Genomic DNA, 26254 nt, shown 5'->3' on the forward strand with positions numbered 1-26254 from the left:
GTGGGACATGAATTCTTTTATTATATTCTTTTTGTATGGCTATTACCAAATATGCTTGTTGAGTATGAAATTCATAGAACTGAAAAACAAATGAAATTGAAAGTAAAAAGACCAACAACAAAAACAGGATACAGTTATAGGGGTTGTTGCAAATTTACGATCTGGATGAAAAAAAAAAAAAACACTGACACATTGGCAGTACTTTCCAGTTCCTTGGGAAAAGTGCTACCATGGATCCAAAACGCATGCACACCCAACATCTGTTGAACGACTGCAGAGCAACCAATATCCGCTCAACGGCAGGAAGCCCTCTTGCCACTCTGCTCTGATTCTCTACAGTATGTGTGTGTGTGCGTGTGCGTGTGTGTGTGTGTGTGCGTATGTGTATGTTTGTATGTATGTGTTTGTACAGACACACATAAGCACTGTCAGATATATCAAACCAGACAGACAGATGATAAAATTGTCACAGCCACGCACTAGTGGTGAAAAGTGATTGCTAAATATTTTCAATTACCGATGGCGGAACCTGAACTTTGATGTGCGTGAAGACACATTTCCTATACAAAGGTAAGTATCATACTTGTAGATATACATGTAGACAACTAAGAGCGGTAAAGGCAGATCAACAAGCAAAAGTTATACTCTCATTGATAATCTTTGACAGGATTATATTTTTAGTTTAGTCTACAACATGTTCTTCTGGTTTCATTATACATTTTATGAATCGTACTAAAGTTTGAATCCTAGAATATTCATACCTTTCGCCTAAATTCCAATTTTGCTTTCACGGCAGACAGACAGTTCTCAGAATTTTGTTGTCGTATTCATAGAAGTATTTCTTTCAGTTTTATGAAAAGAGACCAATTATTCTTTGGTCAGTGACATCAGTCAAATTTAACAACCAACTGCACATCACACATTATATTATAATAATAATGATAATAAGCTCGGTTTATTTGGGAAGACCTTCAGCAAGAGCTCATAAGACGAGGACCCCTAAATAGAAAATGTTGAATTTGCCACCGAGAATAGAAAAATACTCTCTACTGAGAGATAGTAGAGGGGGGAAAAGGTCTTGTGATTTATTCCTTGGGGTCCTAGTCCATGAATATTTCCCATGGCTGAGACTTTGGATGGGGACAAATGTTGCAGTCAGCTCACTGACCCGATTCTGGTCCAATGGGGACCAAGTGATCTTGAAACAACACAATGTAGCACCGCATGCACTATATACATGCTGGTTTTTGTCAAAGGAAGTCTCAGTAGAAGTTTCTAGAGCTTGTAATTAGAACAGTAGGATTATTTAACAAACTAAGTCATTACAAAGCTTCAGTTTTCAAACATAAAACATACTGTAAGGCAGTTATGGACTTCTTAACATCATTGTTGCACTTCCAGTTTTGCTAACAAATCTGATTGATGTACTCATTTAAGTACACTTGTTATTTCACCAGCCCCCCCAAAAAAAGATCTATTAATTTAAATAATCTAATTAATTGCAGAAAAGATGGGATGTAACTGCAGCTCCGACTACTCAGATGCTGACTGGATTGAGAACTTGGATGAAATTTGTGAACACTGTAACTGTCCAGTACAGCCACAATCACACATACCAGTAAGTTCACTTCCATGATTTATTTCTCAGTACAGCAGGATGTGCATGCGTACATAAATATGTATCAGAGATTTAATAGTTGAATGGAAAAAAAAAGATGGATCGAGACAATTGCACTTACAAAACAGTTACATTACGAACCTGATTTGTCTGAATTGTGCCCAGTGCTGTCAATAATGCGTTGCTAACGGCCTGTTTAGTATTCCATTAATGTTCATGATTATTGCATATCATGTATTTTCTTGTCCTCTGTTACCAGTGTACAGAAGAACTAACTCCATATCTATCACCGGGTTCGCCACCTTTGTCTCCTCTCCCTGGTAACAACAAACACTAGATAGCATTTTCTCTTTCACATCATTTATCAAGATAAAACCATGACATTAAATGATTCTTTAATGTTACGATTAAAATGTATTTCATATATGCACACTTTTGAATTGTCATTGTTGGCTATGTAAACTCAAAAACTCAAAGCTTCTCTTCAGACATTCAGGAGCATCCATTTGTAAAAGCTGATGTTACAATTACGGGAAATGTTTTGCAGAGAACATTGCAGTGGCTTGCTACAGCCACGAACCCACCCATGATGGTGACTTGGGCTTTGAAAAGGGAGAGAAACTCAAGATACTTAACAAGTGAGTTCTGAACATGTAACAGCTTGTTTTTTTTCCAATATTTTATTACCACAACTGTGTTGTAAGTAGTTTTAACAGTTGCCCTATTATGACTTGTTTGACTAAAATAACTTCAAAAGTAAATGAATATAAATAAATACACACACGTTGGTACCGTATTGGAAAGTAATAATAAATGATATGATTCATACAAAAAAACACATTTTTACAAACATAAATGTCTCAAAAATATATTCATTGTTTGTTTATATTTACTCAAGATATTGTCGTGTTTTGACTATCAGGAATGATCCAGAGTGGTATTTGGCAGAGTCTCTTACCACAGGACAGAGGGGCTTCATTCCACACAACTTCATTGCAATGAGCAACGAGGAGACCGAACCGTACGTCACACGGGTGTTTTACCCCAAAGCTGTGTGTGAAGCTTGTTGTGTGTTGCAGGTGGTTCTTCAAGAACATTTCGAGAAACGATTCCATGAGGCTCCTGCTTGCACCCGGGAACGCGAAGGGCTCCTTCTTAATTCGTGAGAGCGAGACAATCCCAGGTGACGGATTCACATAGGCTTCACCTTGTTGTTTAAACAAATCATTTCACACCACGTCTGTTTGAAACAGATATAATTAGAAGGATGTACACAAAGCCAGTGTCCACAAAATGTTGGTGAGAGATTGTGCTTGGGCTAAGGTAAAAACTGATTCAGGTTTAGTGAAGATCTGGGTCAAGGGCTTACTTTTTTTTTTTCATCGTGCGAGTCACTGTTGCATCAAATCATCCAAACCCCCAGAATGATAATGAGCTAGTCTAGTCTATATCAGGGGTTAATGATCAATTCAGTTGGGCTAAACTTTCAAATCAAGAAATGTAGCTGGGCCATACACCATACAGGTTTTACTATCTTGCCACTACTCCTGTTTTTAGCACCGCTAGCCATGTTTCAAAACAACAATGTGGATAGACTACAAGAGTATTGCATTAATTGTAGGAATTTTTGAAATCTTGTGAACTAAATACCCTAAGCATCTCGTGAATACAATTCCTTTGACTTTACCTTGTGGGGATTGAGGATCTGGATAGCCTAATGCAGTGTTAGTCCCAAACAAAAATAACTCAATAAGTGGGTCGTGATTTAATGGCCATGGGGGAAGATATGAGATGAGTGTTGTCTGGTGGTGAGAGTTTTGTAGATGTTATCATCTTGCAAGACCAGGTTCTTGATCAGTGGAAACATTTTGCTGCAGAGATGCACTTGGGTTGGGGTTCAGAGATTCCAGATCAACCACAGACCATATTATTTCCATTCTCAACACTGCTGATGCTATTTGTAGAGGCAGACTTTATTTTACTTTATTTTGGTCGAACTCTTTACAAATTTGCGGTGGGGGGGGGGGGGGGGAGTACCCAGCAATGAATGGCCTTTATAGCATATAAATTTCCCAGTATGCCTTCTGAAAGGAATGTTGCACATGTGGTTCACACAGAAAATAAAGCCCCTCTTTCATTTGCACTGTAAATGTTTACATCTTATTTGTTTCAGGGTCATACTCCTTGTCAATCCGGGACTTCGATCCAAATACGGGTGAAGGAGTGAAGAACTACAGGATCCGCAATTTGGACAACGGTGGCTTCTACATCACCGCTAAGATATCTTTTAATTCACTGAAGGAGCTTGTCCAGCATTATATGCGTACGTGTATTCAGTACACCCCAAAAAGTCAAATTCATTGCAGCGATGTCTTCAACTGACCCACTTTCTGTGGTTCAGGTGATTCGGATGGTTTGTGTACCAAGTTGGTGAAGCCATGCCAGTCAAGAGCTCCTCAGAAACCATGGTGGCAAGATAAATGGGAGATCCCCCGGGAGTCCCTGAAACCGGTGAATAAACTTGGTTCGGGCCAGTTTGGAGACGTCTGGATGGGTGAGAGAAGAAAACACTGTGTTTTTTGTTCGTATGAGATTTATCACTTGATAGGAAAGACCGCATAGTTGCCAGTACTCAAAATTTCTCAGTGTGTATTGCCCAGTACAGTCTTTAATGTGCACTACTTTGTGCTCTTCGACCTGGCGAATAATACGAGGAATTAACCTTGTCATGAAGCATAACTCGGAGTCCATTAATCTAGCTTTCCACGGAACTGCTGCATCGAAGGAATTCTATTTTAACAATAGGAGCTTGACCGTCCACTGTGCAAGTTCATTCAGAGGCCAAATAGCTTTGCTTAAATTGCTATTACAGTATTTAGACAATATGAGTCACAGCCATGGTTCCATTAATTGGAGGTCTGTTTCCTCCATTTTTAAATGCCCTCATACCAGCTCTGATTAATTAGTGAGTAAGAAAACATGACCTTTGCTTCAACTTGTCCATGTTTCTGCCACTTTTTATTCTACGGAACTATGATGACGCTCAAACTGATTGTTTTAAATTTAATTAAGTTGTTTTTTTCATCTTGGGAAATACCGTATTTTCCGGACTATAAGGCGCACCTAAAAACCTAAGATTTTCTCAAAAGCCGACAGTGCGCCTTATAGCCCAGTGCGCCTTATATATGGACCAAATTCCTAAATTTAAACTGGCCCGATTGTGTCATGAAATCAATCATAAGTGGCCCGCTGAAGGCTATGAATCATGAATCAAAAAGACTATGGATCATTATTTTGTGATTATAAAGTAATTTGTTGCGTCTGAAGTTGAAATAAAAAAGATAAAATGGAGAATGATTTGGATTAAAAATCTGACATGATGCATTAATGGTGCGCCTTACAGTCCGGAAAATACGGTAACTGAGATATCTTTTTTTCAGGTTACTACAACAACGACCAGAAGGTTGCCATTAAGAGTCTGAAAATTGGCACAATGTCGACAGAAGCCTTCCTGGAAGAAGCCAATGTAATGAAGAACCTGCAGCATCCTCGCCTTGTGCGCCTCTTTGCCGTGGTTAGCCAGGAGCCCATCTATATTATCACAGAGTACATGGACAATGGTACGTATGAGAGTGACTTTTGAATGAAGCATCAAAAACAAAACTGAATGTAGCCCATGAGCATTTCACAGTGAATGACTAACATTATCTAAAAGTTCTTACCCATGGACAAATGAAGAAAGTGCTGTGTCATTCACATTCATGATCAAACATGTCGATTCAGTTTCGGTCTCTGGTGAAACGAAACCTAGAATTGCGCTCTCTTGAGTCATATATTTTCATATATTCCAGTAAAGCTGGTAATTTCTAAGACGTCTTCATCGTCAAACCATAACTGCTTGCCTTGTTTCTAAAAAGTGAGATGGCTGGGGCAATTCCTCTATGAAAGGAAGTACAGTCAGCAGTCTGAAACAATCTAAATAAGAATAGAACTCAGAAGAAGGCAAACTTCACGCAAGGGAAAATAACAACTTCGTTTGGCCTCAAAACAACTGTTGCAATTAAAATGGAAAATGAATGTTTACTATACATCTTTTTGGATCTTCACCAAAATGAAATGAGTCATCATTCAAACCTGCTATCAAACACAATATTTGTTTTTTCATCCTTTATGGAGGTAATAAAGGAGCTAGTGAGATTCTCCCTAACAGACAATAGTCCTCTGCTATGCTGAAGAACTCGGATGGGCTATTTGCAGTTTATCATGCGCTCATTTCCCGAAGCGTTCATAGGAAACTTTCACTGCTCAAAGGCTGATTTGTGGGAAGATCTTCAAGCTGAAGAGGGTGTTTAACTCTTTAGAGACCCTCAACGACATCTGGCCCCTCTCCAGAATCAATGCATCCGCAAACACAGTCACGTACACTCCCATACTAGCAGAACCCAATCGCGGTTGCAAACAAATAGCCTTTCGACAAGTGAAAGATCAATAAACGAATGAAAGTTATAAATAGAAGCAGGCAATTGCATAATTTCAAATCTTCCAAGTTTTTGCCATACGATTAAATAATACCAAAATGAGTTGATGTCTTTCCCTACACATCACTACAGGCTTGAATGGCGTTCCATTGTAAAAGTCGTCAATGACTTGCCTGTAAAACCACTAGCAGTGACTCTACATGAGACTCTCTCTTTGTCTGAAGTCCACGTGTCGACAGGAAACAATTGCTGCCTCTGTTGTCAAGAGAAAGAATGGCTCGGAGTTCCTTTTCTTTACTAAGGACAACAACAAAGATGGAAAATAACAGGCGTGTTCTCTGAGGCTTCTATGTGACCTTGACAAAGCGGCTTCATGTGGTTGTTTAACATCAAACGCAATTAGAACACAGGGCACCAAAGCCTCTTCTTTCCTGCCACAGACATTCTTTTTCTTTTTTTATTAACTGCTTCCTTTTTAGTTGACGTGGCTGGCTGACATGCAAAGGTATTGTTCTTTTCTAATCCACCCCCCAAAAAAATCTCGGGAAGTGCTGTTGACTGTCGACTTAGCATCAAATTGACTAATGCTCTTTGTGCTTCCTTCCACTGTTGTTTTCCCTGATCTGAACTACTATTTTGGTCCAAGTCTCTGTATTTTTTAAGCTTGGAGTTTCTTGAGGGAGAATGTTTTGGGGGCTACAATGCATTGTATAAAACATGGTATTTTGATTAATGTTGAATTCATGAAATAGTAAAAATTAATAAATCTCTCGTAATCTCAGGGTGTCGCCATATTCTGCTGGAAACCGAAACTGATGTTTAAGGACACTCGGAGTGACTTTATGAAATCTATATTGTTGACAGGTAGCTTGCTGGAATACCTAAAAACAACCAAGGGGAGTAAACTGTCCATTAAAACTTTGATAGACATGTCATCCCAGGTAAGACAGTCTTCCATTTTGTTGATGTCTGTCTCTCTGAGATGTGGTCTCATTTCATGTCACTTATTTGGTTTATCCTTTCTTTATTTTACCATGACCCTCACAGACAAAAAGTTAGAAGGGACCTCAAATGAAATGACTGATTTATATGATAATACAATGAGTGCAAAGGAGAGCATAGAGGTGTAATGCCAATGATGAAACTCTAAAAGAATAAACAGACGTTCTTAAACGTCATGTTTCTGACAAGACCTCAAGGCCAGTGACACCTATGAGAGACATTCTTTGGAGTTCGGAAATATGCGATCCAGAGCAAGCAAACAAAAATGCTTACAATCCCACCATTGTTGGGACTGTGGCTCAAATATGGGGACGCGAAATAGCCTATAGCAATATGTGTCAATAATTCATGGTGTAACACAAATTATTATGAAATGCGAATAATGTATTTAATTTCCCTAATTTGAACATTTAAGTCTGGGCCTTGTTTTATTTTTTAGTTAACTCATATTAAACATAATAAAATGTTGCCTTGAAAATAAATAATATAACTCATAAATAACAATAGGAATAAAAATAAATAAAAAAATCAGGAATAAACATTAAGAATAATATGCAGATCCATGGTGGCAGGTTTGACTTTCTTTTTCCATTGTAGCAGTTGCACTTTCTTTTCATCATTTGTCTGAGCTTAAATGACGCACTTAAGCTGTTATGATTTTAGCACAGCTGTGCCACAGTTTATTGATATTGATAATCAATTAGTAAATGTTTCCATGAACACCCTGCAATGTGCTCACTTGGGATATACATACCCCTAGTTTGGAAACACTGGCTAAATGGATATTTTGGACCATGAACTAGGGCAGGATAAAGTAGAGATGGCGCATTAAGCAGGTCCTTTTGTGTATCTGGGTGGAGGACATAGTAAAAGATGAGAGATGCTGTCAAAGATGGATGAGGAAAGTGTTACCTTCCTGACCTGTGAAAATATATCTTCATCTGACTGCCAACCAGTCCAGGGCGTAGTCTGTTTTTCACACAATGTCAACTGAGATAGCCTTTACTTTCCCACCACCCTTAACAGAATAAGCAGCTAAAAAAATTCCAAATTACACACAGGACAAACACTTGAGCACATATACAAGCACTTTATAGTGGATATTTATTCTGTTAGATCGCTGATACAATCACTGAATGCTTGTCAAAGTTTGTAAGTTTTTACTGCAAATTGTCATCAGATTGTCCAATTTGCGCAAGGTTGTGACATTATCGATTGCGCACGCCATGCATGTGAATGACACACACTTGACGTGTTGTTCAAATATTCAAATAGCAAATATCTGAATACCTTTATTAGCAATGTTTATACTCTGACAAAGAGAGTGCCACAGCTAACTACTGGAGTGGATGTGTAATTACACTTTAATTTAGTACGGCCAGAAAAATGTTGTCCATAAAGTAAGGATATCTGGCCAATACCTGATACTTATGGAAAACCGGGCCCCCTATTAAAAACTTTAAATAGCTTGCTTGGGGTACCTTTCATGCTTCTGACTGTGTAATATTATTTGTTGTATCATGTTGTATGTCTTGGATATTGCGTAAATAAATTAAACTAAACTAAAAAATTATAAGCACAGAATAGCCTGGCTGATGGTGTGCTGCTCCCTGCAGGTAGCAGACGGGATGGCTTACATTGAGCAGAAGAATTACATCCATAGGGATCTACGAGCTGCTAACATTCTGGTGTCCTATGAGCTCATCTGTAAAGTGGCAGACTTTGGACTTGCCAGACTCATTGAGGACAGTGAATACACAGCGAGGGAGGGTAAGAAGACCAATTGCTTCCTTCCCTTTTAGCCTCTACCAATGCAGATATAATGTGATAATTTCTTTATTATTCTACTATTGTTTGCACTTTTTACTGCTATATTCTTTTCCATGCTATACCCATTATTTTGCTGCATTTTAAAAGACCACATTGAGTTGACATCTTTCATTTGAATAATGTATACACTGTATCATATTTGATGGATTGTCTTTCAGTATTATATTGATATATTGTCAGTATATTGTCTCACTGTTTGTACAAACATTACCATGGCATACTTAGACCTTTCATTCAACTATATAGGTACCAATATGCAGTAATGTAATCTATCAACCAGGACAGCAGCTCAAATGTTTACTTCCCTTTATAATAACAGGAGCAAAGTTTCCCATCAAGTGGACCGCCCCAGAAGCAATAAACTATGGAAAATTTACCATCAAGTCTGATGTGTGGTCCTTTGGGATCCTCCTAACAGAAGTAGTCACATACGGACGCGTGCCATACCCTGGTAACCATTTGTTTGCTTTTTCTTTGCAATATTCCCACAACTTCCTTTACAATAATCACACTGGTGGTTGACTGATCTATTAATGTTCAGGTATGTCCAACCCTGAGGTGATGCAGAACCTGGAGCAGGGCTACAGGATGCCGAAGCCAGAAAAGTGTTCAGAAGGACTTTATAATATTATGTGTCTCTGTTGGAGGGAGAACCCAGAAACTAGACCAACCTTTGAGTACCTGAAGAGTGTTTTGGAGGACTTCTTTATTGCCACAGAGCGTCAGTACGAGGAGTAGCCTTGATTGCCTACAGACACATTCCCACTGTATGGTTTATGTTGTCTGCCTCCTGTAATGCTTCCACTGTATATCTTTCATCACAGTTCTTAACGGAACATGTTACAGTTGTTTTCCTCGCGAGGTGCGTTACAATAATTGTCTTTTTTGTACAATAAATCATTGAATGATTTGAGTTGTTTAACTAGCATTTCATCTGCAATATGGGTAATATGGGTTAATTTACAGAATGACTCTTGGTAGCATCACGCAATCTCACAATACCAGAATCCACAAAACAGTAATGTGGTTTTAGTCTTTAAGAGTGAATGCATATCATTATAGTACTGTAGCAACTTTGGACAGCTTGGAACATTTTATTTCAAATTGAATCCGAACAAATCTTGAGTTTAACATGCATTAAGCGGTAGGAACACTCTTATTATATGTTGTCTCATTCGGTGTTTATTGAACTTTCCAATGATACCAGCCTTCTGAAAATAGGATAAAGATTAAGCAAGTTATGAAAAGTTGGAACACTGATTCAACAAAAAAAGGTCACATCTAAAATGTCGGCACCTGGTTTGCATTGAAGTCCCATTAATTGGTGCATTTTCACCAGTTTCAATTAGTCAAAACTTATAAATTATACTTATATAACTGAAATCATCTTTAAAAGATCAGTAGTGTACTGTTGATCCCATTTAAATGAATCTTTATTTCCATCTGACAAATATTGATTAATCTTTAAACCTTGCTGGTTCAAAATTTACAATTGAAGAATGTCAACGGTGACCTTGCATCTTCAGATTTTCTCAGCAGTTTACATTACAGGTGACTTTCTTGGTGCAAAAAGCAACGGCTGAGAAGAATATGTGAAAGAATGGAGAATTGGCGCCCCCTTTCAGGGGCATTAGCATTAACATCCCATCCCTTTCAAAGCTTTTTCAAGTCGTCGGTCCTCCTCTTGTCGCCGTAGCCTCCCGCGGGTCAGCAGTTAAAGCGAACCAAAAAGGAGTAAAATGGCGCTTAGTCAAGGAACAAAGAAAAAAGTTTGCTACTACTACGACGGTAAGTTTCATTGTGTCCGAGTGCATGGAGTAACGCGCTCACAAATTCACGCGACGGCAGTTAATCGCCATCAAATGTTTGATTAATTTCCTCTCTTGCTAATCGCGCACACCAGCTAGGCAGCTAGCATAAAGCTCGAGCTGCTTTCATTGTCCTACTCGTCGGGCGCAAGAGATGACGTTTAACACTCGTGTTAATTTGGCGTTTGTAAATAACATGCCACAAAGTACAATATTGGAGTATATCGACCACAATTAACCTTTTCTGTTAGGGTTCATTTGTTGCTTGAGCTAACAATGGCGATTCGAGCGCTTCATCAAGGCATAGTTAGCATCGGTGTAGCTCATTGAACGGGAAGCTAGCGGAAAGTGGAACCTGTTTCTTGTTTCAGTGAGGTTACTTGCACTTGCAATAAATGCTACTCTCTGGGTGGGTTTCCCGATTCATATAGTCATTTAAGTCTGAACGATTTTTTTGGGGTAACTGGATGTATGCAGCTAAGACCGACGTGCGTTGACTTCCCTCGGTGTACCGATGCTTTGCACATGCTTAGCACAGGAATGCACAGCGAGCAGATTGAAGTTTGAGCTTCCTCCGAATAATTTTCTCTGCGCTTGCTCTCATTTCAGGTGATGTTGGAAATTATTACTATGGCCAGGGACACCCCATGAAACCCCACCGCATCCGCATGACTCATAACTTGCTGCTCAACTATGGGCTCTACAGAAAGATGGAGATATATGTACGTTTGAACGTTGTTGTTTTTTGGCGGGGGGGAGACATTGCAATCTTTCTTCCTCAACATTTAAAGTTTGATTTATTTTATGTTTTCTTCTTTTTATCAAATAGCAATACATACATTAGTTATGTGTTATATGAAACTATATCAGATTTATTGTACAGAAATGTATAGGCTGAAAGCCTGACTTGCAGCTTTTTAAGCGTTCACCGCAACAAGAAAATTCTAAACCTAAGTCATAAATCATATTACAATAGTATCAATATTAAAAATTAAACCATACTGACTCATCGTGAAGAGTGTCCCCCCTCCCCCCAAAATGCAGCCTTTGTGATTTATAAATTGCATGATGCTCCATCGTGATGTCAATTTGTTCAGCCCGAGTAGGTTTTAAATACAATAACTGTTGATGTTTTTTTGGGCTTGAGTATCATGTTCCTCTTGTTTTGCAGCGTCCACACAAAGCCAGTGGCGAGGAGATGACCAAGTATCACAGCGATGATTACATCAAATTCCTGCGCTCCATCCGTCCAGACAACATGTCAGAGTACAGCAAGCAAATGCAGCGGTGTAAGGGATCATTCAGTCTTTGCAGCAGTCTGTTCTTTTAGGCTGATATGAAAAATATCTCATTGTTTATCATTTCCTCACACCTCCAGTCAACGTAGGCGAAGATTGTCCAGTGTTTGATGGTTTATTTGAGTTCTGCCAGCTCTCAGGAGGCGGCTCCGTTGGTAAGATCATACTGGACAGCCTTACTTCTGTTGTTACATCTTTGTTGAAATCAAGCTTCTAATTCTCACACTCTTTCTCCGTTCAGCCGGTGCCGTCAAGTTAAACAAACAGCAGACAGACATAGCGATCAACTGGGCAGGTGGCCTGCATCACGCCAAGAAGTCTGAGGCCTCAGGGTTTTGCTACGTCAATGATATTGTCCTCGCCATACTGGAATTACTGAAGTGAGCACACAGAATTGGCATCAAGCCACGGGCGGTTGGTTGAATAGTAGCTTTTGAAATAAATGGGGAAGTGATTGTAACACGGGATGGGCTATAAGAATAGATTTTCAATTGTTTTCAAGCATTGGTACAAACAAAGATAATTATAGAGTAATTCAATATTTTATTAACACACAAAAATATTTTCCATTAATTTCATTTTTATTCAATGATACAGGTAATATAAACCAATCTGAAATAACACTGAACTACTAAAAATGAACTCCCCAGAAACAACGAATATGCCTTAAAATGTAAATATAATTTTGAAGTTATGCGCTCTCATATGACGTAACATCATTGCTACTTGAAAATGTGCAAGATCAAAAAGTGACACAATTGATTGCTGCTTTGGTCCCTTGGCTCCACGGCTCGTTAATAGTAGTTTAATAGTTATTGTTTTTTCTGTTAATTTTTAATCTTTCCAGTTAATCACTCGGGTGGTACTTGTTTAAACAATTCAGAGGGTTTGTTTTATTGCCCTGTTTTTGATGAGATGCCTTGCACAATGGCTTCCTCCTCCACATCGCACCGGTGATATGGCTAGAAAAGCGATGGGTAGGAACTTCTCTTGTCAGTCTTGCTTCATCTGCGGAAAATTACGCCAAGGCAGTAGCACATTCAGTCAATATTGTGATTGCTTTCTTTTTACGTATTGGTTTGGCAGCTGTCCTGGGTGAACACTTATAGTCTGATTAAAACCATGTATGTAAAAAAAAAAAACAGACTCTTCAACGAATACTACAATACTGCTTTTGTGCTTTAGGTACCACCAGAGAGTTCTGTATATAGACATTGACATCCATCATGGCGATGGTGTGGAAGAGGCATTCTACACCACAGACCGTGTCATGACTGTGTCATTCCACAAGTATGGAGAGTACTTCCCCGGCACTGGAGACCTGAGAGTATGTATTTTAAAGCAACACTGTCAAAATGACCAAATACTGTAGTGACACTTGATCGGTCCCCTGCAGGATATTGGTGCTGGGAAGGGCAAATATTACGCTGTGAATTACCCTCTGAGAGATGGGATTGACGACGAGTCTTATGAAGCCATATTCAAGCCTGTGAGTAGCTGAAATCGTCATGTTTGGTTGTAAGTAGCATTTTCAAGTGAATGCTCTTGCCTTGTGTAGATCATGGCTAAGGTGATGGAGATGTACCAGCCCAGTGCTGTGGTTCTGCAGTGCGGCGCAGACTCTTTGTCAGGCGACAGACTTGGCTGCTTCAACCTCACCATTAAAGGTTAGCGAGACTTGGCCACTTAGGTGACACGAAAAACCATTTTCTCTAACAGCCACACAATGCTTCCACAGGACATGCCAAGTGTGTGGAGTACATGAAAAGCTTCAACCTGCCTCTCCTCATGCTGGGAGGAGGCGGCTACACCATCCGAAATGTAGCACGCTGTTGGACCTATGAAACCGCTGTCGCACTTGATACGTCAATCCCTAACGGTACGTCATATTTGACATAAGATCACCTGGTGCAAATCATACACAGGACTGTTGATTGTAATTCACAAATGAATGAATTTAAACTTGTTGCTGTGGTTATAAATATCTGCTGTTAATGGCTTTTTAGAAAATAAGTATTGCCAAATGTCTCAATTTCTGTCCATTGGGAAGATTAGCAGATGAAAACATTTTGTCTGCCACCAACATTTCATATCTGTTTTAATGACTATTTTTCCATTAACCCTCCCAGAACTCCCATACAATGACTACTTTGAGTACTTTGGACCAGACTTCAAACTGCACATCAGCCCCTCCAACATGACCAACCAGAACACCAACGATTACCTAGAGAAGATTAAGTAAGTCAGCAACGTATTGTGACCGGCAACGCCATATACTCTGGTGACTCAAAGGTTGTGAAATACTGCTCAAACATTACACGAATGTTTTGGGTGTAACATGAGGATTAGTCTTGCAAGTTCCCTGTTAGACTCTGTGAAGGCAAAAGGTCAAATGATTATTATTTTATATAAACCTTTGACTTGTGTCTTGCAGGCAGCGTTTATTTGAGAACCTGCGCATGCTGCCCCATGCTCCTGGGGTACAGATGCAGGCCATCCCAGAAGACGCCGTACAGGAGGATAGTGGAGACGAGGAAGAGGAGGATCCCAGCAAACGCATCTCCAGTACGAATCTGCATTCATTAGTATTTACCAAAAACAGATGATAAGTCAGAACATGAACCCATCGATAATTTGTCTGTGTTCAGTCCGCGCTCATGACAAGAGGATAGCGTGTGAGGAGGAGTTCTCTGACTCTGAGGACGAAGGTGAAGGAGGTCGCAGAAACACAGCCAACTTCAAGAAGGCCAAGCGAGCCAAGACCGAAGGGGAGAAAGAGAGTGAAGAAAAGGAGAAGAAAGGTGAGGAGGAAACAAAAGGTATTTATACTCATTTTTGTTGTTTCTATCCTTCTTTCACCCTGCTGGCCAGCGCTGTGCATCGAGGCTTCACTTTGTCGGCCTTCTGCTTGAACTAATCAAAACTAATTATGGTAAACTTTGTAATGACTTGCTTGCCACCCTTTTACACCACAACTACTGTTTGATGAGATGTGAACTGTTAATATGTGATATTTTTATCCATACAATATTGTATCAAAAAACAAAAAGGTAGTCTATAGTCACATTTATATCCAGTGCATTCAAAATGCCAAATGTGCCAAGTTGAGACACAGTGATTTAGTAATAATCTTTTATATTGCTTAATGCTTAATTGCTAATACAGATGCCTGTATTATGTTTGTGTTCCCATATGTTTGCACTTTGTATCTATGAGAACGTAAAAGTGGATTAAATCATGAATATGCTTTTTTTCACATGTTTAAACACACACACACAAAAAAAAATCACTGCTGGCATGAACATGCGTGCTGTTTAGTAGGGTTGGAAGAGTGATGGCCTTTTTTTCCCCTCCCCTCTTCACAGAAGTAAAAGATGAAGAAAAGGCACCAGAGGAGGAGAAAATGGACACATCAAAGTGAGGAAACACTTGTTTACTATAATAGTTTCCAGGAAGTAGTTTTAATCCTGTCACGTACTGCTCCTTTAGGCCAAAAGAGGAGTCGAAGACACCTTAAGCTCATCCCCGACCAATGATGCCAGAGCTGGGAAGAAAAGATCTTAAAGGAACATGTTTTTTTTTTTTTTATTTGTGTATATACACACACTTTGTTGGGGGGGGGGGGTTGCTTCTGTGGAATACGTTATGACCTGGGACAAAAAAAAAAAGTTTCTTTTGTTTTTCCTCCTCTCCCTTCTATCCCTCTTTGGACACTTTTCCAATATTACTATGACGTGAAAGCAGAAAAATATTTTGTAAGCTTCTCATCTTCCAAACCTTTTATGCACCAACATTTGGATTTCTTGTGTCAGACAACTGTTCAAAATGACTCGTTAGTTCTGGATTTTTATCTCGTGAATTTAACTTATTTAAATCGTAGATACTTTGACCCTATACCCCTTTTGGGAGTTTTTTTTTTTAATGTCTAAGTCCCAAGTATGTTGTGTGCCTTTGAGAGTATAGTTATTGCATGTTTGTATAATAGAGCCTTTTCTATAATAATTCTGTCTCAGTAGTCTTTCCTGCTAAAATTGCAGTAATTGTGTGTACCTGTGATTTTTATTTTATTTTTTTTAATTCTAAATTTGAGATTTTCATAAATATTTTGTTTGTGTGCTATCATTTGAAACTGCAAACTATTGGATGTTTTGGAATGGGAAAATAGAAGTAGTAGTTAAATTATATAGTTCTATAGTAGAATAGTTAAATTGATGCTATTTGTACTTTAAATGAGAACAGTGTTCCATATGGCTAATAATTAAAATATAATACTTTAACAAATTGAATTAGACAAATAAATGACAATATAGCATTTTTAAAAATATATTAGATATTAAACAAAAAAGCTGACCAGCTGGTATTAACATTTTTAATACACAGCGATCATCACATAAAATGGCAGTTTCAACAAGTAAAAAAAAGCATATATGTAGAAAAAAATATTCAAGACAAATGTCTTTACCACTCCAAATGTTACTTAGGTATAAACAGTTCCAACCCCTTATTTGATTCATTGTGCTCAGAGCCAGTGGCTCTGCTCTACTACAGAACCGCTTTCCAGCAGCTCATCCTGTTCCATGGCCTCTGTATCAAGTTGGGGCGGCGCCTCAGATGGAGGCGACTGGGCCATTGCGGCAGCCCTCTGGATGCGGACCTAAAACCAAACAATTGTAAATCACTTAGGACAAGAAGGTGAAATGAAAAACACAAGTTTTGAGATGAATTACCCTCTTTGCTATGTTGGGCTTCCGCCTACATGGACAGAGGTACAGGAAGGACGTACAAGCAGCAAAGCAGCGGAAGGAGAACACCATTTCCACCGCAGACATCAGGATAAGTGGCACCCACAAAATTATTGTGGTGCTCTTAGTGAGAAAAACAAGATGGTGAAGAACTTTGAAGCAGATACTGTCAACTTCTAATGTTTATCTCCTCACATAGATGCGGGTGGGGTCAAAGGGGCATTCATAGGTGACACTGGAAGATCCTACACCATGTTTGAGGAGAGTACAGTGTGTCATTAGGCTTTGTCCTTTGTGTTCAATGGCGGTGATCACAGAAGCAATCAGGCCCAAAGTGGAGGCAATGGCCAAGAGCCCTGCGATGAAGCTGAACACCAGCAGGACCCACTTCTGCAGAGATATCACAGAATATAGTTGGCTTCAAAGTTAATTTTTTTTTGTATTTTAAGACAGGCACGACTGATTCATTTATTAGAGAAAAAGTTATGACAAAAGCATGCAAAGTCTTTGCAAACATAAGGCAAATATTTCTCACCAAAATCCTGCTTTTCTTGTTTTTGGACAAAACAATTGCAATTATTCCACCAATAATTCCCTGAAGAGGATAAGACACACGAGCAACATTACATTTGTATTTGCATAAAAGCGGACATTTTTATCTTGTCTCATAACCATCTTTTAATGTAAAATAGAACCCAAATATTTGACATCTGAAAGGAAAATTACTGGAATGGCTCTGTTGCAATACTCTTGAACTCTTGCTTACATCGATGATGCTCATGCATTCATAAATTCAAACTTATTTTCTAAATGAATTCTAATTTAGCTTCTATACACTGTATTTTTCTTTTACCATTAAGCCTGCCACAATGGCGATGACATTAGCAATGGCGTACACCAAGATGCGGGCCTCCTTGTGCACACTGATGTGCCTGAGCACTGCACCGTGCACCAGGGCACCGAGCAGAAAGTTGACATGGCCCACCAGCACCAGTGCCAAGCCCATCTTCATCAGGGTCTTGTTGTCTTTGAGGTTGGCACAGCACACCCCTACATGAACACAAACGGCAACTTTCAACCTTGATGCTGTCAGTAACAATAAGACAAATGTGCCAAGTGTTATGTTGGTAGCCACAAACATAATTTTTTCATAACTGAGCATTTTGGTTGGCTGCAAACGTCTTTTCTGCTGCAGTACCATTCACTTGCAATTTGAGACTTAAAATCGGAGCCAAACTAGTTCAATTAATTGTCAACTATTGAAAACTAGTTGCAGAACTTCTGAACTTTTCAGTGGCGTTCTTTCATGTTGCTCATGTGCGGCTGGCCACCCTGTTTTTTATGCTACCTCTTTAGATTAAGCTTGTTTAATCAGTCAAGAAGAGGTCCTCAAAAACAATGAGATTTGCATCTTTTTATTTGAGCACCCTACACTTCACTCTGTAAACAAAGCAAACAAAGGTTTGGGTGGGGTGTTGTAATATATACTATCTTCCCCTGAGGTGTTGAGTAGTGTTAGTTACTTGCTGGACCAAGTCTGTGTTTTGGGTCATAATATTAGTAGTTTACTTCCGTTCACACATGCACATAAAGTGATGATGGAAACACTTCAGCCATATTTAAAAAATATGTTTGCCAACTGTTGAGATCCAACACGAGAGATGAATCCAACGTTTCAATTCAAGTTGTGACATTGTCAAAGAGGTTTAGAACTACACTAGGCAAATTTATTGGTATCATCTCCCAGTATGATGTGGTGCAGTTGACTAAGGAATTTTAATATGGACAAACTACCATTCACACAGAGGACAATTTAATCTTCAATGAGCTTTAATAAGCTTAGAATGACAACTCCAATGTACTAAATGCAATGTACTGTGAGCAGACGTCACTATAAACACAGATCCCTTCTAAACAATGATTTTTATACATTTGTGTTTAATCTATATTTGCTAGAATTCGATTTGGGGGGCGTTATTCTATTTAAGCTGTGAACATTTCAAGTCTGGCTTTTGAATGATACAACACTAAACGAAATGCTGTACTATTTGGTATACAAATGTTACGCCTGTTGAACTGGACCTAAGCGCCTTCTAAACGTCGAAAAAAAAAAAAGACCACGCCTTAACCCGAAAGCACGCAACTGTCATTTCAAGTAAAACACACAGGAACAAGTTGGAGGAAACATACCGCAGTTCACCATGACTGACGTCCTCTTCTATAAAAGTACGTTAAGAATAAACACACGCTATCATTTCTGATAGCGTTTATTAGAAGAGTCGCATTGCGGTGAGCGGCTTCTTTTCCGCAACTGTCGCTCACCTGCGATTCCTCCAACTTCCTACCTGAGCATAAGCCCCGCCTCTCCACACTACATTTTTTTTAAACATTATTATTACTACACCACCTTTGCCATAAAATGTCTTAATTTAAATATCCACTAAGCAGATAGTTTTAAAAAGGGGGCATTTAATTGCGCTTTTGCTGTTATGTTAGAAACGGGACCGCGCTTTGAAAACGAGTACGCGCGTTCTGGAGAAGGCAAGTTATTTGTAGAGCCAAGTTATTTTTTTACTTAACAAGAACACTGTGGCGTAACCAATGTACGATGCAAAGCACACTCACACTGGTTAATTGGTCAACGTTTGTCGACGTACGTGTCCCTTTACGTATGAGTGTCGTCATTATTATGAGATTACTACGTAATAATCTCTAATAATAACGAAGCTAAATCTTAAATATTGTATTATTAGTAGTACTAATAATAATATATCTAATATTTAGATGTTAGATTAAGCAACAGGTTTATTGTTTTTCGGAAATGCCACAGCTATAATAAATGGAAAAAGTGACTGCAAAAACAATCATGCCACTGGTTAACTGGTCAAGGTGTCGCTTTACGTAGATTTAAAAATGTGCGCTTTTCTAGCAGATTTTTGATGTTTTCATTTTTTGTTTCTAAATTTGACCTTCAAACGCTTGTGCAATTTGAATTTGATCATCCCTTGTGATTTATTATAGCTGTGACATTTCAGAAAAACAATCAATCTGTTGCTTAACCTTACATTTAAGTCTTAAATATTACCACATGTATTTTATTATTATTATTATTATTATTATTATTATTATTATTATTATTATTATAAGACTAGTAATAATCAATATAATATTTAAGATTTAGATGTAAGGTTAAGCAACAGGTTTATTGTTTTTCTGAAATGTCACAGCTATAATAAATGGAAAAAGTGACTGCAAAAACAATAATCTAGAAACTTGCATTTACTGATTAAATTAAAAAAAATGAAGCTGCCCAGTGTTAAATTCAAAATACATACTTACATTATCTATAATATAATATAGGATATATGAAATATAGATTCTATATTTTAGACAGCTAATATAGTTTTTTTTTTATGAAAATGTAGTCACTGATTAAATATTTCGTACGTCATTTGTGATGTCTAATTGATGTTGTTATAAAAACTGACGTTGTCTTTCGTACGATGACTTGTTGCATGCTGTAATGATTTATGTTGTCATGCGTGAGTCTCTGTATTGATTAATTGCGAGAAAAACATGCAGGCAATGCACAGCTTTAATTCGCCGAAGTGCCTTCTTACAATAGGTCGACGTGCAGGCGTCACCTGCGTGCAAGCTCATACGTGCCCGCTTGTGTCATCTCTGTGACAGAGCCAAGTGGGTCCTTGTGGTAGCTTTACTCGGGGTAGTGGAGTCACAGCAGCTTTGTCAGAGTTGAAAAAAATAAATAGATAGAGATACTGCAAGACGAGAAGAATACAACGTTCCAAAGTCCCTGACGTCGTTGCATATATTTTTTTTGCATTTGCAATGAGGGAAATCGTTCACATCCAGGCGGGTCAGTGCGGCAACCAGATTGGTGCGAAGGTAAAACATTTTTTTAACTGACTAAGATGAACCTAAATATCTAGGGTTGGTTTATAGATAAAATAATACTTTTTTAAATGTTATTTTAATTTTTATTTAGATTTGATCGGTCGGCAGCATCAACCACCCACACCCCATTGACATGACTAACTGGTTCTATTTTTTTTTTTTGCTAAATATATTTACAGAAGTTGCAATGTTTTCATGCATTTTCTTTTTGCTGAATCCCTTTTACAACAGTTTGACTAATTTCAAACAAATTTTCATAATCTTTTAACAAATTGAATTTGATAACTTGCTTAAAATTTGTTAACATTATGTATGACAACAAAATATATTCACAGTGTAGACCCTCTTATTTTTTCAAATGGATTTTCTTTAGCACAATTCAGGATTATTAGTGCCATGGAACCTAAGTGAAGCACTTGGCTTCTGTCCTACACGTTCACTATATGTAGTTTCAAAATCTGTTTTTTGCAGTTCTGGGAAGTGATCAGTGATGAGCATGGTGTTGACCCGACAGGGACGTATCATGGAGACAGCGACCTGCAGCTAGACAGGATAAATGTTTATTATAATGAGGCAGCAGGTACGTATGAGTAACACATTCAGCCAAGAATTTTCTCTATCATGAGGTTGTTATTTTTTCCCATGTAGGAGGCAAATATGTGCCACGAGCCGTTCTTGTGGACTTAGAACCAGGCACCATGGACTCTGTTAGATCCGGACCCTTTGGACAGATATTCAGACCTGACAATTTTGTGTTTGGTGAGTGATTTAAAATGAGCTATCTTGCATCGCTAGACATGCAGCTAACTCTTGATGCTCAATGCTTGGTAGGATTGTGTGGGTCTGGAGCTGGAGTCTGCCCTTGAGGCCTCAAGAGGATAAGCAGTAGCTAAGGAAAATGGATGAATGCATGTTTAGGACTGTTAAATTGAGTTACTCCTTCCTCCGTAGGTCAGAGCGGTGCTGGTAACAACTGGGCAAAAGGTCACTACACTGAGGGAGCAGAGGTGGTCGACTCGGTCCTGGATGTGGTACGCAAAGAGTCAGAGAACTGTGACTGCCTGCAAGGCTACCAGCTTACACACGCGCTCGGTGGTGGAACTGGATCGGGCATGGGAACCCTGCTCATCAGCAAAATTCGTGAAGAGTACCCCGATAGGATCATGAATACGTTTAGCGTGGTGCCCTCCCCCAAGGTAAGCCGTTCCTGTCGTACAAAGTTTGTTTCAGCTAACGATGCTAAAAAACGGTTTTGTCGTCAGGTGTCGGACACGGTGGTCGAGCCCTACAACGCCACTCTCTCCATCCACCAACTTGTTGAGAACACAGATGAAACCTACTGCATTGACAATGAGGCTCTCTATGACATCTGCTTCCGCACACTCAAACTGACCACGCCCACTTATGGAGACCTGAACCACCTTGTGTCCTCTACCATGAGCGGAGTCACTACCTGCCTGCGCTTCCCAGGCCAGCTCAACGCCGACCTCCGTAAACTGGCTGTCAACATGGTACCTTTCCCCCGATTACATTTCTTCATGCCCGGCTTTGCACCCCTGACCAGCAGAGGGAGCCAACAGTACCGAGCACTCACGGTCCCCGAGCTCACCCAGCAAGCGTTTGATGCCAAAAATATGATGGCGGCGTGCGATCCACGTCAAGGCCGCTACCTCACAGTCGCCACCGTTTTTCGGGGGAAAATGTCCATGAAGGAAGTCGACGAGCAGATGCTCAATGTCCAGAACAAGAACAGTAGCTACTTTGTCGAATGGATCCCCAACAACGTCAAAACCGCCGTCTGCGACATTCCGCCCCGTGGCATCAAAATGACCGTCACTTTCATCGGCAACACCACAGCCATTCAGGAGATGTTCAAGCGTATCTCTGAGCAGTTCACAGCCATGCTGCGCCGTAAAGCCTTTCTGCACTGGTACACGGGTGAAGGTATGGATGAGATGGAGTTCACTGAAGCGGAGGGCAACATGAATGATTTGGTGTCCGAGTACCAGCAGTACCAGGATGCTACTGCTGAGGATGAAGGTGAAGGTGAAGAGGAGCCTGAAGAGGATTAAAGCTTGAAGAAAGCTATCAGTGCATGAATGAAGAAACCAGCTTTGGCTGGACTCCAGTATGACAGGGGACATTTTGTAAATCTTTGAATAAAAAAAGTTAACTCTTGTATTCCTGACTCTACATGGAAAGTGGCAAGTCCAATTTAGAAAACAGCCATGCAGTTTAATATTTCTAATTATTTCAAAGAATTCTAATTGCCAACATGAATGAATAAATACCAAGTTTGTTAGAGATTTGCTCACTCCAACTTATTTTCCAAGAACCACACGGGAGACAAGCAAGTTCTTTTAGACACCTGCAGGTGGAGAGATCACTCGCTACAGGAATGAAATCTAAAAGTCTCCTCCCTGCAAGGGCATATTTATTAGGAGGAACAGAGTGGGGGTGAGAGTGGACAGGTTTGGTGAACCCCCGGCCTCTGATAATATCAGAGCAGGGGGTGGTTTACACTGTTGTGGGAAACAGAACAACTTTGATTGCTTCCCCTGCAGCTGGTCAATCAAGCAGAGGAAGCAACCACTTCATCTTACTCTGCATTGTGAGGGCAAGACAAGATTGATTTAATCATAGTCTACATTCCAACATAATCCTACGATAAAGATAACCTGGAAAACCCTAACATCTCCCTCCTGTTTTATCATATGATTATGTCACCCCAAACAACAAAGACAAGTAAGAAAAAACATATATATATGTATAATGAAGAAAGAAGAATAGTAAAAATAAAAACAACAAACAATGATAGCAACACTTTCCAGTGAAGATGAGGCATTACCTCAATACCCGAGATCAACTTATTGTGTAAGCGAAAAACCTGCTGGCCAGATGTCATTAGCAGGAAAATTCTTACACGGCCCCGTTGCCACAGGCGACCAGAATGCTATCAATAAAAAAGAAAAAGAAAAACACAGAAACAGTACATCATTGTATCCATCACTTGCGAAGCATATTTGATGGTCAAATCAAGTTTCCGTAAAACATGCTCAACAGAACAGCATCTACGCAATCCACGTCTCATTATCATTATCACATCTGCCACGCCTAAGAAGTTGTATATGTGCTCGTGTTTTTGTCAGCTGATGATGTTCTAGTCTGTAGGTGTGTTCTGTCACACACACTGGCGCACACACTCGTGTCCAGTTGGCAGGCTGCATCGGACAACTCTGGTGACCACAAAACCACGATCCGTTCTGAACAGGCACGTGCACTCATAGGATGCAGGTGTGAGGCAGTGCTTCTGAAACTCTGGATGAAGTAGGTCCCGTCCGATGGTGCAGCCATGTCGGTAGTAGAGCCCTTACACCTTGAAAACGGCTCTCTCATCCTGGCACACAGCGGTGATGTCCAAAGCTCCCATCCAGTTTCCTCCTGGAGAGCAGTCGTCGTTAATGCAGACGTGGGTCTTGTTACCTTGGATGTAACATGTGTAATTCACTCCAGCTGGTCTCTCCGTGTAGGCCACTTGTGGTATTGTTCATCCTCTAACAGTCACATTGAGATTTGCCCAGAAGTGTTCATCATAGGCACCGTCTGCAAGTCCAGAGTGGGATGGGTCGGCATCACTGATTGTGACTGCTCGGCGTTGATATCCAACTCCTCCCATGGATGCCATACGTTTCGCTTCAGTGACATTCATTGCTCTGGCCTCCAAGCGAACTTGCGTGGAGGAAGAGGGGAGTTTCGAACACACATAGCACGCCTCCTGTGTGTGAGCTCTCACAGTGAACCTGACATACCGGTACCAAGTGTTGGTTTCGTATGGGTTTCTGGGGTCCCATGACCAGTCTTCAAAGTTCTCATCATGTGACCATCGTTTACCACGGGCAACATTGTCATTTGGTCTGTTCAGATGAGTCAATAGACCATAGCACGCTCCAACCACAACGCAGCAGAGGATCCATCTGGCATATGGAGCCCCGTTGCTACTAGGATGGCAGAGACACCGGGACATCCCCTCGCCTAGCGGAGTGGGGATCGATGAATTCTTCACCAACATTGAGACGCCTCACCCTAAACGATGGGGCCCCTTTGTAGTCAGCCTTCCCCACCACTCCGAATTAGGGGTCCAGCACTCTCTGCAACTTGCAGTGGCTGAGGTGAATCCAGCTGGGCCGTTGAGAAATTTTTACCGCCGTGGGAGTAGCAAGCAAAACTTGGAACGGTCCCTCCCACCGCGGGCTGGCCCAGTTCTTTCTTTTGATGACCTTGATGTAGACCCAGTCTCCTGGATTGATGGGTTTGTCGACCTGTGAGGAGGAAAGATCAGGCGGCAGTAAATTTGTCTTTGACACAGTTTGAGCGTCCTGATCATATAATCTGCCAAGGACTGCTCTTCATCTGTTGTTTGCAACTCTCGTAGTTCTTATCGTTCTTATGTTCCTGTTAGCCTGCAATTGTCCAAATCAAAAATGTTTTCTTTTAACTGTCTTTCTTTTGAACCTCTAAATCTCTCGTGTTGCTAACCTATCTACACCAGAATAAAAAAATTACCACAGTATAACACCAAATGTATTCGAAAATTCATTGTCATAAAGTGTTGTATTATTACTATCTTCCACTATCTGTCCTACTCACTCCCTCCTTTTGAGGCTTGGCAACGCCCATGCCTCACACCTTGACAAACTTTTTGGGAGAATGCGTTCTTTACTACATACGATTCCATCATCATTTAATTTGACTTTCTGTCCAAAACGCTTCTCAATTTCCCAGTTCACACATCTTCTACATGTGTTACTGGTTCTCCAGTTTTTTTTTCTGTAGTTAATTATCAATCCAAAAGCTACGTGTTTCTTTCTAACATTCAACCTGCTCAAAATCACTCTTTCATCAAAGTTGCTCTACTAATTTTCCATAGTAGTCGCCAACAACTTCAACCATTCAACCTGTAATTTCTTTTCATTCAGGCTATCATTCATCAATGTTCATTTGCATCTCACACAGTCTCCAAAAAGGAGTCTTTCTATCACATTGGTCCCAATTCATCCAAGCTCACCACACAACATTCATATATCATTTTCAACTCAGGTTTCCTGGTAGAACAATCCACCAATTCAAAAAAAAACTTAACTAAAACAAACAATTGGCAAATTAATCTGAATTTTTTCTTTGTTTTTAAATTTGAAGAACTCAATCTCTCAGATTTAGCTTGCATTTAGAATTTTGTATAATCTTATAACACAACCAATCAATTATTCCTATTAAATGTAGCATTGCAAAATCTTAAATTCACAATTTAGCTTCTTCCAATTCCTGAAAGCATGTTCTGTCTTTTTTTTTTTTTTTCTTCGAATTTCTCATGTGGGCTCGACACTTAACATGCACTAGTGTGGATTAGTTTCTGCTTGCAAACAGATTTCTCTCTTTTTCCTCTCATTTTTATCTTTCAAAATCATTTCTGTTCTGCGGTGCAAATTGGATAGACCACAGTCTAGCAATTTTTTTTATACTAAAACTTTAGCCAATGTTCATCATTTTAACATATACGCACACA

General features: G+C 39.7%; 4 protein-coding genes across 5 annotated transcripts; 3 read left to right on the forward strand and 1 right to left on the reverse strand.

Moving 5' to 3' along the window:
- Positions 1-375: 375 nt before the first annotated feature.
- Positions 376-9837, forward strand: lck (LCK proto-oncogene, Src family tyrosine kinase). Its single transcript, XM_049740597.2, has 13 exons — positions 376-570; positions 1506-1618; positions 1878-1938; positions 2166-2256; positions 2541-2639; positions 2698-2801; positions 3792-3941; positions 4020-4172; positions 5059-5238; positions 6961-7037; positions 8715-8868; positions 9248-9379; positions 9470-9837. Exons 1-13 carry the CDS (start codon positions 540-542, stop codon positions 9664-9666), a joined length of 1542 nt encoding a protein of 513 aa, XP_049596554.1. The 5' UTR covers positions 376-539; the 3' UTR covers positions 9667-9837.
- Positions 9838-10559: 722 nt separating this feature from the next.
- LOC125980829 (histone deacetylase 1) lies at positions 10560-16036 on the forward strand. 2 transcript variants are annotated; one of them, XM_049740356.2, is made up of 14 exons: positions 10560-10716; positions 11346-11458; positions 11908-12025; positions 12115-12189; positions 12276-12414; positions 13220-13361; positions 13431-13523; positions 13593-13701; positions 13773-13913; positions 14164-14272; positions 14469-14599; positions 14683-14853; positions 15400-15451; positions 15524-16036. In XM_049740356.2, exons 1-14 carry the CDS (start codon positions 10668-10670, stop codon positions 15549-15551), a joined length of 1470 nt encoding a protein of 489 aa, XP_049596313.1. In that variant the 5' UTR covers positions 10560-10667; the 3' UTR covers positions 15552-16036. The 2 variants fall into 2 exon arrangements, with proteins under 2 accessions (XP_049596313.1, XP_049596314.1); XM_049740357.2 differs by having other exon boundaries at positions 14683-14835.
- Positions 16037-16389: 353 nt separating this feature from the next.
- On the reverse strand, positions 16390-19134 carry tmem54a (transmembrane protein 54a). Its single transcript, XM_049740359.1, has 6 exons — positions 18967-19134; positions 17630-17826; positions 17312-17371; positions 16972-17166; positions 16762-16899; positions 16390-16688 (listed from the first exon to the last, which is right to left on the reverse strand). The coding sequence occupies exons 1-6, from the start codon at positions 18977-18979 to the stop codon at positions 16554-16556; spliced, it is 738 nt and encodes a 245-aa protein (XP_049596316.1). The 5' UTR covers positions 18980-19134; the 3' UTR covers positions 16390-16553.
- Positions 19135-20480: 1346 nt separating this feature from the next.
- Positions 20481-22995, forward strand: LOC125980930 (tubulin beta-4B chain-like). The gene is made up of 5 exons (XM_049740598.2): positions 20481-20682; positions 21163-21271; positions 21340-21450; positions 21643-21887; positions 21954-22995. Exons 1-5 carry the CDS (start codon positions 20626-20628, stop codon positions 22761-22763), a joined length of 1332 nt encoding a protein of 443 aa, XP_049596555.1. The 5' UTR covers positions 20481-20625; the 3' UTR covers positions 22764-22995.
- Positions 22996-26254: the final 3259 nt, after the last annotated feature.

The sequence above is a fragment of the Syngnathus scovelli genome, chromosome 14 (genome assembly GCF_024217435.2).
Source record: "Syngnathus scovelli strain Florida chromosome 14, RoL_Ssco_1.2, whole genome shotgun sequence".
In the NCBI taxonomy this organism is placed as follows: Eukaryota; Metazoa; Chordata; class Actinopteri; order Syngnathiformes; family Syngnathidae; genus Syngnathus; species Syngnathus scovelli.